At 45.2% G+C, this 16,985-nt stretch overlaps 1 protein-coding gene across 1 annotated transcript in view; it reads left to right on the top strand.

The window, feature by feature from the left end:
* ANOS1 (anosmin 1) overlaps nt 1-16,985 on the top strand; it is a 203,025-nt gene that overhangs the window by 147,503 nt on the left and 38,537 nt on the right. Inside the window, exons 4-6 of the mRNA XM_007449895.1 lie at nt 910-1,132; nt 9,944-10,128; nt 12,491-12,620. Coding sequence (XP_007449957.1) covers nt 910-1,132; nt 9,944-10,128; nt 12,491-12,620 — 538 coding nt within the window. The remainder of the gene's footprint in view (nt 1-909; nt 1,133-9,943; nt 10,129-12,490; nt 12,621-16,985) is intronic.

The following is a 16,985-nucleotide window of genomic DNA, read 5'->3' as shown; positions in this document are numbered from 1 at the left end:
GCCCCGGCGGGCGAGCACACGAGCCTCTCGGGCTGGTGAGCGCCGGTCGGCGCCGATCCTCTGTGCGGGAATCTCTCCGCTTTGCCCTCCGCACCCCTGTTGCTGCGCTGTCCCCCGCGGCTCCGAAGCTCCCCGCTCCGCCACCCGCAGTCTCCGCCCGCGACGGGGCTCCTAGTGTGTGGAGACCTTTCCGCCTTCCCGGCTCCCTCCCACTGGTGCAGGTGCCGTCCCTATTCTTTTGTCTCTGTTTTTAATTAATTTTTTCTCGTGCCCTACCCAGGTACGTGGGGAGTTTCTTGCCGTTTGGGAGCTCTGAGGTCTTCTGCCAGCGTTCAGGAGGTGTTCTGTAGGAGTTGCTCCACGTGTAGATGTATTTCTGGTGTATTTGTGGGGAGGAAGGTGATCTCCGCGTCTTACTCCTCCGCCATCTTTCCACCGCCCCCCCTATATATGATTATTAACAATCAGTTTTATTCTCATCTACAATTCTAATTCAAACCTTGAAATTATACTTTTTCTAGCTAGTGTTTCTAGTTTTCCACCTTTGGTAATTAAATTAGAGTGTGAAATTTTTCCCTCGTATTTAATTGTCAGAGTGTTGCTGTCTCGACGTACATGAAATTTACAATAGCGGAACTCAGAATGTCACAGTAATCTGTCAATGCCTGTATGTGTAATTGATGTGCATCTGTTGCATGTAAAATGAAGTTCTAAGTCCTGGGTCATCGTCCTTTAAAAAATTAGCATAAAAGATCACTACTTTAGGGGGAAAGAAAGCAAGTACATTTACTTTGTAAACAATTCAAGGGAGAATTTGATGGAGTAAGAATTTTGACCTGCCTTTCCGACGCCTTGGAAATCAGGCTCCGTGTGTCTTTAACGGGAGAATTGTTTTCTGTTCTCTCCCAGCCTCTGTTCCCCAAGAAGAACTATGAGTGCCTGACCAGCTGTGAGTTCCTCAAGTACATCCTGTCGGTAAAGCAGGGGGATTGCCCAGCTCCCGAGAAGGCCAGCGGCTTTGCTGCTGCCTGTGTCGAAAGTTGTGAAGTGGACAGTGAATGCTCTGGGGTTAAGAAGTGTTGTTCCAATGGATGTGGACACACCTGCCAGGTGCCCAAGACTCTGTACAAAGGTAAGGAGCAGAGCGGAGTAGGCCAGGGGACCTCCAGGGTCACAGGGGGGTTTGTGTGTGTGTGAGGAAGGATGTCGAAGATGTGACTTGGAAGGAAAGAGAGAACTGTAAGAAGATTTACCTTGTGCCACATACAAACATCTGAAAATACTTACTGGACCATAGAAATCAGCGCCAGTGAACTCATATTGGGGTGGAGTAAATCCTTCATGGGAATTCTTCTTATTTTTTTTTTGAGGTATGGTTGATTTACAGTATTAGTTTCAGGTGTACAATATCGTGGCTTGGGATTTTTATAGATTACACTCCATTTAAAGTTATTACAAAATAATAGCTATATCATATGAATTCGTTTAGAAGTTAACATGTAGGAAGGCCACCATCAATTCAGGAACTTTTTTTCTGTTTTTCTCCAACATGAGTAAATGAACGAAGCTCCGCTCGCTACCTTGGAGTAACTGTATTCAAATCCTTGGAAAACGGGCTGGCGATGGGGCCCAGCTGAAAAACGCATAATAGACGCATGAGTATTGTGGGTTTTCTGTTGGCATAATCCAAGAACAGAAGTGTGCTTGCAGGGAACTTTAAATATTTTGATTAGTATCTTAAGTTTCCAGATGGAGGAATTGCCCTCTTCCAAAAGATAGGGATGCAAGTTATCAAACAATTTAGCTGATGTAACAGTTTACATCCATAGGAGGTTTCTAGAGCACTTAACTCCTTTATGCTGTTACATGCCTCTTTCTGTGAGTGTGACAAAGTTCTTGTATGTTAAACTGATGATGTTGTATTATGTATAGTTTGGCGTGCCAAAAAGCATACTATGGGAGACATAACATTTCGTTACTTTTTTGGATCTAATTTGAAGAGAAAAATAGAATCAGTCACTAGGCATTATTCATTATAAGTAGAAAGAAATCTCTCTTGCTCTCTCGCACTTTCCCTCTCACGCATCAAGTGTATGTTGTTGCAATGCCGGTTCTGAATTATGGGCTTGTTGACTATTTTCAGAAGTCCATTCTTAGGCTTATAACAATTCAGGTCTCCTAGAAGTCACATACCTGCGCCATCTTCCTCCAGCTGCCACTCGGAAATACTCTTATCTGAAATCTGTGGAATCCATGCAGTTTTCCATTTTTTTCCCCTAAGATCCTTGGAAACCTGGCACAAATACTGTCTCAAATTCAAAATAATTGCTGCTTTCCCTTTAACAGACTGACGTTTCCTTAATGGATTTAAAGTTTTATTGTTTCCATGCCTTTTGTTATAAACTACATAAAATCACTTCTGCCCAATCTAACACCATTTAATTTTTTAAAAGTCTACTATTATGAAACCTGTTCTGTTATTATAGATCATTTGCTATTTAACTATCAGTATTTACCATAAAAATAGGATGCTTTTAGAATGATTGTTGAAAACCCATTTGTAAAACCCTTTTTGTTTTAAAAGTAAGGCGGTTAAAGGACTCAATATAAATTAAAATACGCTTTTCATGTGAAAGCAGTGAAGAGTCAGTATGAGTTTCAAGTATGCCTGGTTCACCGAGAATAACGGAAATATTCTATAAAGGGCCAGCATAAATGATTAGTGATTAAAAGGTAGCTGCAATTTAAACTTAATACGATGGGCTTTTTTCAAGTGTTGAAGTCACCTTTCTACTACAAGTAAGTCTTGACCTGGGTGTTTGTGGACAGAGGCAATTCACGGAGGGCTAACCGCAAATAGAATAAAAAGACTCTGTTGGCCTAACAATGACTTTTGCGTAATGAGCACAAGGATAAAATAGTATTATTTTGAAAAAATATATATATATATACACACACACTACATAGAGATTTTTTCCTTGCTCTCTGAATGAAGGCTGGCTTCCATGTCCTGGGAGCATCTGACAGTCATCAAAAGAGGGTTCTCGTGCTGGTGGTGCCACAGCCTCTCTGGGAAAGGGTCCTTCCTGACCCAGCACTTGGCTTTGTGAGGAGAAAAACAGGTATCCAGCCAGACAACATGCATGCAGAGCGACCTGACAATCTTTGGAGGCCCAGCTGTCACTGTCCTTCTCAGCTTCATAAGTGCCCTCTTACTGCCCCAAAACAGCCGGTGGGAAATGAGCTTGCCTGCCTGTCTCTGCTCACGCTAGGCCTGCACAGACGTTTTCCTTAGGAAGAGGGAGCTCCACCGCTGGTTGAGCTGGACCAGTCCCGCTGTCAGTTCACAAGTGCTGAGGCTGAGGTCGCAGGCCGCCTCTGAGGGGATCCAGTGGTTGGCAGCAGTGATGCATCTAATGCCTGTTCCCACCTGGGCCAACTCTCCTGTCATTTTTATTTTGACTCTATCCAGCTACTGTAATAGGACCCTAAACTTCAAGCCCTCTTTGGGCACCCCTGTATTATTATAGCTCAAGTAAAAGATAGATCAGGATCAAATAGATTAAATCTAATACAACCAGTGATTCATCAGTAGTTTTTAGGCTCATAAATAACATGGAGCTTTTTTTCTTTGAACTTTATTTCCAACTAGTTTGTGGAGTTGTAATATTTAAATTAGATACAGAGTATACCTCGTGAAGAACCAAATTCTATTGGGCAAACCTGTAAGTTCCTCATGTCCATTTCATTCATTCATTATTTACTTATTGAAGTGTCATCTCATAGGAAATCCCAGAGGGCATTTTCTTAATGTCTTCCCCATTTTGAGTTTAAAAGGGACTGATGTCACCTGGATCTCCAAGTACTGACACATTTCAGCTCAGTTAGTAATTACTGACTATGTGTTAGGAGTTATGGGCAGTGCCTGACATTGGTTTTGACCTGTACTGGGTGAGCACCGGGGTGCAAAATCAAAGGACACCAACCTCCACCCGGCCCAGCAGTTCCTTGTCAAGGTGGTCATACGCACACACTCACTGAAGTGGACCAATCACTTTCTTAACTTTTGCCGTAAATTGCTGTGTGCCATCCGCTGTCCTGTTTTTCCTTTTATCGCTTATTGAGTTAATGAAAATTTTTTTAAATACATGGAAACACATATATCCTTTCTGTCTGGTCCACTTTTGTAGAAAGGAAGATGGGGTGTAGACTGATTTCATACCTTCGAAGGCTTTATATATGCTGGAAACTTGAGTTTTTCAAAACACTGTATGTTTTGAAAAAATGATCAACAGAATGTCCCGCGTTACATTTGTGCATCTAATTTGGGTTATGCTGTGAGAAGTGTCCTTGCCTGATGCCTGAGTTAACTTTACAGACTGGTGTTAGGGTTTGAAACAAAGGAAAACAAAAGAGAGCTTTTCCTTCACCCTTCAAGTAAAACTATTAGAAGCAGCCCCCTGGAAGACTTGACCATGTTACCGTGAGTAAACCAGGCCCGAAGGAGCTAGTCTCTGACACGCACACCTTCGTGAGACTGTGGGAAATTCACAAGCTGGTCTTCTCTGGGTGAAACACAAGCTCCGGTTCGTTGGGGCACTGGTTTTCCTTTGATCCTCCCCTATTTTAGGTCTGGTTTACAGCCTAGTTGGACTGTCCTCTGTCTAGAGGTGATGCTTTAGTGTCTTACTGCCTCTCCTCACTCCCAACTGGGACATTTGGTTTGGGGAGGGAGAGAGAAAAGCTGAACTTGTTTTCCAAATGTAAAGATTCAGAGTAGTTTGTGGCCTTCAGTTAGGTGGGTGGCTGTGACACAGCAGTTATTTTTCTTTACCAGGTGCTAACCAGGAATTAATCCTATATCAGTTTGTCTCTTCTCAAAAAGATCTGATGTGATGATGGAGTTGATGTACTATTTCCATGAATCTCTTAGTATTTGAAATATATAAACCTCAGGATTTTAGAGATGGGCCGCTTTTCACAAATTAACTTTTCACGTTTTGAATATAGTGACTGAGTGCCTTAATGTGACGTAAACACAAATACCTTGAGTACAGTTGTCCTCATGAGAGATATTATCCCTGGAACACCAGATCTTTTTTTAAAAATTTATTTTATTTATTTTTGGCTGCGTTGGGTCTTTGTTGCTGTGCGCGGGCTTTCTCTAGTTGCGGCGAGTAGGGACTGCTCTCCGTTGCGGTGCACAGGCTTCTCATTGTGGTGGCTTCTCTTGTTGCGGAGCACGGGCTCCAGGGCGTGTGGGCTTCAGTAGTTGTGGCACGTGGGCTCAGTAGTTGTGGCTCACAGGCTCTTGAGCACAGACTCAGTAGTTGTGGCGCACGGGCTTAGTTGCTCCGCGGCATGTGGGATCTTCCCGGACCAGGGCTCGAACCCGTGTCCCCTGCACTGGCAGGTGGATTCTTAACCACTGCGCCCCCAGGGAAGCAGCCCCACAGTATCTTTTTAATTTTAATTTAATTTAATTTAATTTATTTTTGGCTGCATTGAGCCTTTGTTGCTGTGCGTGGGCTTTCTCTAGTTGTGGTGAGCGGGGGCTACTCTTCATTGCAGTGCATGGGCTTCTCATTGCGGTGGCTTCTCGTTGCGGAGCACAGGCTCTAGGCATGCAGGCTTCAGTGGTTGTGGTGCTTGGGCTTCAGTAGTTGTGGCTCACGGGCTTAGCTGCTCCGTGGCATGTGGGATATTCCCGGACCAGGGCTTGAACCCGTGTCCCTTGCATTGGCAGTCGGATTCTTAATCACCGTGCCACCAGGAAAGCCCGGAACACAATATCTTGCTGAATTTTCATACCTAGACTTGTGACAAGTATATTTATATGAATAGTCAGATCTTGTGGTGATTTGCAACTGCTGATGGTCTGTCTTTATTGAGTTTTCTATCAGCATAGTTTCAACATTTTTTGAAGCATTGGGTTTCTGTTCCTTTGATTTCACCAAAATACTTGTTATGTTTTAAAGAAAAAAAAAAAAAGCACTGATATTGTCATATATTGTGGGATGTTATATGATAGCATTTTTGAAGTTTTTAACAGAATAGTTGAGATTTCAGATGACTAATACGTTCAAAAATACTAAAAAAGAAAGATCCTAGTCATTTACATAATGAAAACCACACTGAGGACAGATCCGTCCTCTGCATCTGGTTATGCAGCCGGGATGCTGGGTGAGCTCGCAAGGACTATGAAAGGACTGACGTGAGGGCTGAGGGTCCAGGCCTGAGCTCCATCTGCACACAGTTACAGCCAAGGGCTGCAGTGACTCCCAATCAGGGGAGCCAGCTGACCCTAATGCAAACCAGATGGACCATTTCTTAAAATGCAAATTGCAAGACCATTGCACGTCATAATTAAAGAGATTCTCAGATGAAGGAATTTGAACTGACAGTGCCCTGACAGTCATCATGCGCCATGAAGGCTCTTGGTAGCTGAGTGATATTCAAGACTGAAGCCTCAGAGCATGGGGGTGCGGATGCAACTCAGCAGCGGCAGCTCTGCTGCCGACGAGTTCAGGGTGCTTCCAGTGACTCGAGGATTTACTCTAGCTGCGTTTACGCTAGAGGATTAGACACGGAGAGCCAAGAAAGTGCTCTCAGAGAAAGTGCTCTGTGAGGTTCAGGAACTAGCCAGCCATCGTCTCTTTAAATAGTAAGTAAAGGAATGTTTGAGCCTTAGGACCTTGACCGAAAAGGAGATGTGAGCTCCTTGACAGGATACACACGCCAGAGGAGGTGGCACCGAACGCCTGCGATACGTCTTTTCCTTGCCCTCCGTGACTCTCAAGCAGGGAGGGGTTTACCATCGTCACAAGGATGTGTGTACCTGTTCGAGTCCTCTCACGTCCCCAGGTGCATTCCTGAGAGAAGAATAAGAAAGCGGGTTGGGCTGTTTCTTCAGCGAACAGTTCGGGGCCGTTCGCTCTTGCAGAGCGCTCTCTCCGAGGACATGGAGGAGGCGTGCTTCTTGACCTCTGGGGGTTTAGCTCTGCGGGGAAGACACACATCATTACACGAGCTGGCTGTGGAGAGAGGCACTTAAGTGCATTTCGACAGGTTAAATGCTCACGAGCTGGCAGGAGAATGGAGCCTGTCTTTGCAGTCGGGAGCTTTAGGGAAAGCGGCTCCAAAGGGTGGCATTTGGACTGAGCCTGGAAGTATTCCAGGGTCTGTGGCCAGAAAATAGAAGGAAAGAGATTTCTGAGTGGAGAAGACACCAGGAACAGGCCGTGGTAGTAGAGGGAGTGCCCGGCAGTGTGTTTGTGGGAAAGCTGGGTGGAAAGGCAGGGTGTGCGACAGACGCGTAAAATGTACCACGAGATCAACTGAAAGATAACGGGTAGGCGGTGGTGAAAGATGGAGGCCTCGAGTGAGATGCAGAGACGTTTCCCTCCCTTCTGTAGCAAACGGATGCGCTTGAACATTCTGAGAAGGAGTAGGAGAGCCTCCCTCCTCCACTTGAAGAAAATAACCACAAATACGGTGAAGAGGGAATTGGAGAAAAGAGACTGGCTTGCAGGGCGATGGGTTAGAGGCTATGGTGACGGTCCAGACAGGAGAGGAAAGTGCCTAAAACAGGTGGTCACCATGGAGACAGGATGACTGAGGGGTTCCTGAAATTATACTCTGCAGTAAAACCACAGGATGTTGGTAGGTGCAAGCAAAAGACAGAAGGTTCTGGGAACCCTTCGATGTCCAACAGCCTAGAGATGTCACGAAGGCGTACGTCTCAGGAGGAGGGGCGTATCCGGGGACAGGCATTTGAGAGGGGACTTATGCAGGTGCATGAGGTCCTGCAGCCCAGAGGGGGACTGGGGGTAGATATGAGAATCACTCACTCTGCAGAAATATTCTGGGCATGGAAGCGTAAGTGTACGGTTATGCACCGAGGAGTTTCTGACATGAGCTTGAAAAAGACTCTTGCAGGGGCACAGCAGGAGCAAAGACTAGGACGGAAGAGTCCCACAGCAACCAGGAACTTCAAGGACGTTAGAATCAGAATGTCCAAGGGACTTGCAGAGCTACGGAAACCCCTTCTTTTCTCTACCTTTCTAAGTGGCTTTTCCTAATCCGAAATGTGGCAGAAAATTCAGGGAGAAACCGGAGATGGGTCATAGCTCCAGGCAATTTATTTAATCTTCCTCAGACTCAATTCCCTGGGGCTCAAAATGTAGCTGGTTCACCCTTCACCCACTTGATGAGGCCACAGCAAGGATCACAGGAGACAACTTTATGGTAAAGTGAAGGGCAACGTACAGACACAACCCGCCAGCAAATCAACATGGAGAATGCATGCAATAGGGGCGGTGACTGTGGTTGTTTAGAAAATAGTTTTTTGGGTTTTTTTAAATTTATTTATTTTGTTTTTATTTTATTTATTTTTGGCTGAATTGGGTCTTCGTCGGTGCACGCGGGCTTTCTCTAGTTGCGGCGAGAGGGGGCTACTCTTCGTTGCGGTGTGCGAGCTTCTCATTGCACTGGCTTCTCGTTGCGGAGCACGGGCTCTAGGCGCGTGGGCTTCAGTAGTTGTGGCGCGTGGGCTCAGTAGTTGTGGGTCGCGGGCTCTAGAGCGCAGGCTCAGTAGTTGTGGCGCACGGGCTTAGTTGCTCTGCGGCGTGTGGGATCTTCCTGGACCAGGGCTCGAACCCGTGTCACCTGCGTTGGCAGGCGGATTCTTATTAACCACTGCACCACCAGGGAAGCCCTAGAAAATAGTTTTTAAGAGTCAGTGAGCTTTTGAGCTCACTCAAAAGCCATTTTAAAATTATCCAACTCTGCCCACCTCGGTGTTTAATGACTTTAAAAGTTCCCAGCACAAGATGTGGCTTGGATTAAGATCAGAATGAAATGAGTTGAATTCAGCCACATCACTAACATGCATCAGAGCTTATATTTTGTATTTGCACATTTTCTAGTTTTCTCAGTTTAAACTTAAGAAACGGAAAAATTAATGCAGCGTTCTGAACTAACCATTTCAAATGCTCAGTTGTCAGTGCTTTAGGCAAATACTCATTCTCAGCAGAGAATGATTTTAATGCAACTGGTGTTCTTGGTTTGGATGGCATTGAACATCATGATGCCATAGAGTCTACCTAATTCAGTTAGTTTCATATGTCCTGTTAGTATTATAAATTTGTTTTAAAACTCCCTTTCCATAACTGGCTGCTATTTTGAACCGTGGTTCTTAAATCTTTCAGTTACCAGGCAACTTGCATGCACTGTAGGGGGAAAAAGAAGTCAAAATGATGAACTACTTTCCACTGAGGCACCTGTGAGGGACTTCTGAAGCCAGGCACTCACTCATGCCAAAACCAAACATTATCAATTCATCTTTTTCCAATTTTAGACGGTAAGTCGGTAGGGCAGGGGCCCAGCAGTCAGTTGGGGAATCCACAAGACCCATGCTTTGGAAACCATTCTTGTAAGATTTGACCACGTGAGAGGATTGGGCTTTATAATGTTTTCCTTAAGAGGAAAACTCGCTCCGATAGAGAGAAGAGCAAACTTGAGAACCGTGCTTTAAGGACCCTAGGATCTGTCAGCAGAGACGGAGCGTGTTACGGGGGAAAGAGGACTCAAGCCTCCTCATGACTGTCGCCCCGTGTGGATTCCGGGTTAGCCTCCAGTGGTGCAGCTTGGGAACAGGATTTACTTGGAAGAACACGCCTAAAGGAATTGCTCTAGAGGTTACCTTGTTCAGAATCAGGAAATCAGTTTAGACCCTCTAAAAAAACTGGGAGAGCGAAACTGAACTTCGTCTCAGGAGATTTCAAATGTGAACCCCTGATAGGGAGAAGCTGCTTTTAAGAAAGGAAATAGAGGATCCGTTGTCACGAGATGAGATTTGTCTCTTCCGTAGATTTTCTTTCTCGACTTTCACCGCACTCCGAGTCACACACGGGCTGTTTTAACTGGCGCGGTTCTGTTTCAGGTGTCCCCCTGAAGCCCAGGAAGGAGTTACGATTCACAGAACTGCAGTCCGGGCAGCTGGAGATTAAGTGGTCCTCCAAATTCAATATTTCAATTGAGCCTGTGATCTACGTGGTACAAAGAAGATGGAATTATGGAATCCATCCTAGTGAAGACGACGCAACGCATTGGCAGACGGTAGCCCAGGTTAGTGCTTCATAGGCTTTGTTTTCCCCTTGAGGCAGTGTCTCCTTTGCCTACAGAGAGAAACTTAGCTTGCTGTGCCTCGGTCAAAACAACCTGAGCACCGAAATCACGTAATCCAAAGTGGACGTGCCCTGCATGTTGGCGGAAGACGGGATGGGCTCTGTAGGTATAACCGGGTACCACGAGAAACTTGGCTTAATGTGTTCACAGCGCACGTGGAAGGGAGACGGTTTTCTAATGAGTGTTCACATTTATCCCAAGAAGTACGCTTCCTCGAGATAAACTTAAAACCGACTAGAGTGAGGGAAATGCAACACCCGTAGGACTCGTCAGTGTGCTATTTGATCATCTCAATGACTTCTCTATTTCTCCTACATAATTTAAGCCTTTATTCCGCATGGGACTTTCGTGGCGGGAGGAAGATTCATGTCACAGAGGTACTTAGTGGGAAGCGGCCAGCAGCTCATCAATCTCCCCTAAGTGCTTTCTTCTTCTTGGTCAGCTTACCAACTGGGAGGCCACCTGGATGGAGTTTATCTTCCCAGTGCTTTACCTCCTCTGTCTTGTGGATGTGAAAAGCAAAATATTTTCTTTCTTTTTAAGAGCTGTTAAATGGACTACCAGCTGCAAGCAGCCTCCACGGATGGAGAAAAGAATAAATTCTCAATATGCAGCTGCTTCATGCTTTTCAGCAACTGAAATGCCTTCTCTACATGTAGGTCTCTAGGGGGAATTTCTGTCCTGATCGGGTCATCTTTTTCTCCAAGGACAAGATTCCCATGATTCTTTTTCAGTAAATATAAAATAAATTTCAGCATTCAGGTGTTTAGGAGAAGAATTTGGTCCCCTTTCGCAATAGTAGTATCTCAGAGAGGATAAACACTGAAATAATTTAAATACCACCCAAATCAATGAGAAATGTGATGTTAAGAGAAACATCTTAAATTGGGGGGGGGGAATGGTCAGATAAATTTAGCAATTCTATTCCATACCTATTTTGTTAAAAAATTGCGCTTTAACAAAACATAAAGATGTTCAGAATACAGCCTGAAATTATATTTGGTTTACGTGGCATTCTCCCTTCAATGATACAGTATCATTTGTAACTTTTCCAAATTATGCAATTTCCAAATATTTCCAAATCATAAATTTGAAGATTTATGGAAGTACCTGATGATAAGCCCTTCTCTTTCATATCCTCTTATTTGGAGAGAGGAAAGACCTTGCCCTATCATGTCTGTTATTATTACTATTTTCACTAGTTAATACCGCATGCAATGCTACCTTTCTCTGTCTGCTGAATGCTGTGGCTGGCATGCTGGCTTTAGTTCCTTAAATTGAAAGCTAAACCTAGACAGACAAGTCAGTGAAAAGGTTGTCTCAAATTCTGCCAAACGAGGGAGAAAAGCCACACTTGAGGCCACCCTCTTCCTCTGATCTCGGAGATGCTTAGCTTCTTGTGAATGTTAAAGTACACATGACGATCCTTTCCGACAGGTTATTATAAACTCAGCTTTAGGAGGGTTTCAGTTCAGTTCTGTTTCCCGGTTTTATCCACCGAGCGCCAAGCTGAGCTCAGCGCTTGGCGCACGTGAGGCATAGAACTCGGGCGTCTATCCCTCGGAGTCAAGGCCAAGGTTTCACGTCTACCCTAGGACACTGCTGGAAGCAGGCATATTGCCCTGAGTTTGATGAAGGGGGAGGGCCTTGGGAAGATGCTCAAGTCGTTTGATATCTCGGGACGTAGCTGTAGGGACATCAAGACCCGTGGACTTGTCCCATTGTCCAGTTTTCTTCTCTGGACGTTTTATCGGACGAAACATACCTCACCCTTCAGGAACACGACTCTTTGCAGATCTTGCATGATTTACTCAAATTAAACAAAAAAGTCTTGGGTTGCAGTGTACTTCCAGAATTTAAGCGTGTGGGTTCACGTGCATTCTTCCAAAATTATATTTGGCACGCAAGTAGGAGGCATTTCCCTTCTATAAACTAAAGTTGATTTCATTTTCTCTATACTGTAATGATTACTTCATGTATTTATTCGTTCATAAGTATAATTTATTGATGAAATATCTCCAATGCTGTATTTAGTCACCAGATTATAAAACAGCCCAAGCTTTCGTCACGAGATTTTGACTTCCAGAGAGCTTTAACTCTTTGAGGTAAAATACTTACGAATGGAATCAAGCAGTTGGAAACTTCCCTAGGAATTCCTTGGTCCCCGACAGCCCCTCATCCAGGAGGGCAGGGGAGGGCAAGGTTGTGTTGCATGGGCTGATGAGTGCGTGTGTTTCTAAAACATACCTGATGGGCACGTCAGGATAAAGGGGATCTCTGTGCTCTGTGACTTTCCCCTCAGACCACGGATGAGCGGGTCCAGCTGACCGACATACGGCCCAGCAGGTGGTACCAGTTCCGCGTGGCAGCCGTGAACGTGCACGGGACCCGAGGCTTCACCGCCCCCAGCAAACACTTCCGCTCCTCCAAAGGTCAGTATCGCTTGCCTGCCCCTCAGTGCCCAACTTGCCATGGGGGCGCATCCATCTCATCTCCAAGTTCTTATGTGTGGTTGGCCAACAGGTGGCTGTGCTGTGCTTAGCCAACGGGACCAGATGGGTCTGAAGGTGCCGGCGAATTTATGATTAGGACCATCCCTGGGCTTTTACCTCTGAGAGACTGCAGAAAATAATGTGATGGGGTTTTCTCAACTCTGAAGTCATGGTTTTCCGTGGTCACCTTCCGTTGGCTCTCTCAATATATTCTGAGTCAAGCACCATTCAATTAATTTTTGGAGAGAAGGGTTTAGTTTCTGCCACATCAGACTATGCAGGTTTCTTGAAGCAACTGCTATACTGAGTGTGAATTAATCTCTTTTGTTTCATAAGAGGCAGAATTTAAATCCCTCCCGAGTCACTTTATCATGGCTATCATTTGTTCAGTTCCTATTTCAGTGCTATTTTAAAACCTCTGTGGGATCCGATGAATACTAACTATATTACATTTGTGGTTAGTTTAGTCTGTGATAGTGGGAGGACATCATTTGACTGGATATTAATAATAGCTCCGAGTTTATTTCTCCAGTTGTGTTGAGATGGCTGTGTGTGCTCTGAATTAATGATACATCTGCTTGGCTAATAGTGAGGGCCAGTTTCATGCATAGAGGTTCGTCAGGTGATTCCCTTACTAATCAGCAGTTATCCTCTTAGTGAGCTCGTTTAAGTTTATTTTAAGAATACATTATGATATTAATGAATAATGTGAGACTGGTAACATCAATCATGTCTTTCAAAATGGGAAGGTTTGAACTGGCTGCCATAAATTGCAATTTCCATTCCATTTTGGGCAAAATGTATGTTTCCGTTAGTCCATTTCTCACCAGATAATATTGCCACACCTTTCTCTGCACAATCATAGGTCTCAAGTGGAAACCTTGCAACCAGATCAATTTAGTATTTGAATTCTATTACAGTGTATGTTGTAGATTTTTAAGTCTTTCTTTTAAAAAGTCCTTTTAAGAAAAGAAAGGTGCACCACACACACACCCCCCCCCCATAAAATCGTTGTGTCTTTCCCCTCACCTGTTGGGCTCTCAGTAAAGCCTTGAAATCCTGCCCCAAATTCCCGTCATCATTTGTTCCGAGAGTCTCGCTCTTCTCTGCGGTGTTTCTCTGCTTTCCAGGGATCGCACTTGTGTGCCAGTCCGGCAGCTTGTTTCCTTTCTTTCAGTCCCAGGCACTGATGTGCAGTTTCTCCCCCCCCCCCCCCCCAGCCCCGAGGCAAATACACTGAGCAGGTCCAAAAATGAAATAAGAAATACAGACATCAGACCTTCCTTGTCTGAGGACTGTCTCCAAGTGGTCCGAGGACTGAGAGAGGCCATGGGAATAAGTAATTAACAGTGGGTTCAGAGGCAAGGATCGGTACAGGGCTCGAGAAGTGTTCACCTTGACCTTGGCAGTTCAAATGCCGTCCACACGTGCTGTGGTCACAGTGCGTTCCTATCTCCTCCCTTGCCGGCAGGATTGGGGTCTGGTGCTCTCAGATTATGGCTGCACGTCCAGACATGAGGCAGAGCAGCTCCCAGCCTCTGCAGACAGAGGTGGAATCCCTTTCAGAGTCGGACGGGGTCTGGGCAGAGGCCCCCAGGGCCGGCCTGGTAGCTGCCAACCAGCAAAGAGGCATCTGTTCTGGGGAGGCAGCAAGGCCGTGCTGTCCCAGCCCTTCCTACATGTCTGAGGACCGTATGTGTCTAGAATTAGAGCGGCATCCCTCAAATTTAAACAGGCTTTTGTTGAAGGAAAGTGCACCATTTTGGGGAAACCTTGCAGTCACCATTAAATTGTTCTATTTCTTGGTTTTGCACGTATGCCCAACATTCAGCATTCCAGACTTCAGTTCTTGCACTTCTGAAACCAAAAATATTATGCCTAGAATTTATGGCAGATTCTACGGTTTTCACTGAAGATGCACCACAGAATGATGGGAATATAATAGACCCACTAAACAGATGAAAGCATTTCCTCCAGGATATGGCTAAGGATACGTCACCGTTTACAAGGTGGTGCCCCGTCTTCCCTCACCTTAGTCAGTTCTCATCAAGCGTAGAAATGTGTCTTACTGGGAAAAGAATTTTTAACAGCCTTATTGAAATATAATTTACATACCATAAAATTCACTCATTTTAAATGTGTTAGCCAGTGATTTTTAGTATTTACCATAAAGTCGTGCAAGTATCCTTTACACAGTTTTAGAATCCTCCAGGAGCCTCCCTGGCTTACTGGGAGAATTTTAGGGTAGAAATAAAGTGTTTTGGGGTCTCGTTTTATCACTCACGTTTCATTCCCTTTTTTTATTAAACAAATGTTTGTTGAGCACCTGCTCTGTGTCAGGCACTGTGCTAGGCACTGAGGTAACAAGTAAAAGACAAAAATGTCTGCTCTTGTGGAAAACACACACACACACACACACACACACACACACACACACACACGGATTCACTCTAATCGGGGGCGAGAGGGAACAGTAAACAAGATTAATACATAAAACACTCTCATATACTAGGGTAGAGAGTGATAACTGACAGTGCGAAAAATAAAGAATAGACATGGGAGCTGTGGGGAAGGGAGTGTTTTTGCTTTCTCCTATTTCAGGGAGGGCGGCCACAGAAGAGATGCTGTATAAAGGAGTGAAGGGCTGGCCTTGCACCGTCCGAAGGAAGAGCCTTCTGGTTCCAGGGGCTGGAGCCTGAGGGTGGAGTAGAGAAGGGTGCAGACTGAAAGGAAGGAGGGGCTGGGCGTGCTGGGTCTCCAGGGTCACAGTACGGAGCGCCAGTGCAGTATTCCCGCTCACAGGGCACCGCGCCGAGTGGAGAGAGCCAGACAGAGGAAGACGAGCGCTCTGCGTTGTCGTTTATACGTGGATCTAAAAAGCACAGCAAACCAGTGATGCAACAGCGGTAACGAAAGGTGACAGTAACATGGACAGAGGCCAGAGTCAGCTGGCCGGGGAGCACATGCGGAAGGGTGACTCTGATAGGCTTCGGGGACTTACCCGTGGCCTGTAGGAAATGACTCCAGGGTCTTTGGTCAGGAACTGCTGGGAGATTGGTGCTGCCAGTGACTAAAACAGAGATGACTGAGATGAGGGTGTTTCAGGCGCAGACTCTCTTCTTCCTTTGGAGGGGTACATATTTCCAGAACAGGAGTAATCCTTGCCCAGCCAGTATGACTGCTGTGTTTTAGGGCCATTCATGCACACGGGCTTTTCTGAGGGGTGGACGTACCCCGGAGAAGGACCCTGGACGTGCTGGAAACACGAGTAATCAAAGGAGCAGCTGAAGACACAAAAATAACTTTGTTTCTACCTTAAAATTTTCCTGGCAGGGCACGGAGGATCTTAATGGGGTAGCGGAATCCTCCTAAAATGGATGGTGGTGGTGGTGACACACTGAGGAAACACTAGAAATCACTGCTTGCACACTTGAGTGAACTGTATGGTCTATAAATTCTAGTTCAGTAAGATTGTTACATGTTTTTCCCCCAGCAAGCACTTTTGCATATTTGTAAATGCAGTGGAGTAAGATGGGGAGAGACGAGGTGGACCGACCTGGCAGTGTCCTCAGCCGTCAGGCAGGTCTGTTATCCCCTCGCCCCCAGCCCCGTTCTGTGATGCATCTTCCCGGAGACCACCAGAGGATCTGTGACGACCAGCGCACACACGCTTTTGGTTTGCAGAGCACAAGGACTGAAGTCTGGAATGCGCCTTGCCTTGAGACGTATGGAAGGACGCATGTGCGGTGTGGTTTGTAAAAGCAAATAGCACCACATTTTAACGGTCACTGCAGCGCTTCCAAAAGCGGTGCCTTTTCATTTAATTAAAAGCCCACTTATGCCCGCCGTGCTCCAGAACCAACTGACACTGTACCGGTTGTACGTCCTCTAGTGGTTTTAAATTACTTTAAGAAATGGTGCTTCCACAATAATTGTCTGTGCAAAGGGTAGGCAATTTTCTAGTGCATTTGAATTTGGATATGGGACCAGACTTGATCATTTAAGGCTGGGTCAAGGGAAGGGGAAAGGATCTTTTCCGTCTTCCACGAACACCTCTGAAAATAAAAGCAAAATTAAATAGGACAATAAAAAAACTTGGTAAAATGGGCGTCATTTAGTTTAGTTAGGCCTGCCGCCTGATATTCATCCTGATTCTCACAGAAGAGCCAAAATTCTTGTCTTTCTCTTCTTTAGCGTTAGTTTTAAATACAAAATTACGAGTCTGTGGTAATTGCCTGAATAGATTGGTTACTCAGTTAGTTTCCTTTTAACTTTTTTTTTTTTTTTTTTTTTTTTTTTTTTTGG

This window comes from Lipotes vexillifer, unplaced genomic scaffold (genome assembly GCF_000442215.2).
Source record: "Lipotes vexillifer unplaced genomic scaffold, Lipotes_vexillifer_v1.1 scaffold14, whole genome shotgun sequence".
NCBI lineage: Eukaryota > Metazoa > Chordata > Mammalia > Artiodactyla > Lipotidae > Lipotes > Lipotes vexillifer.
This window is presented reverse-complemented; position numbering and strand designations above follow the sequence as displayed.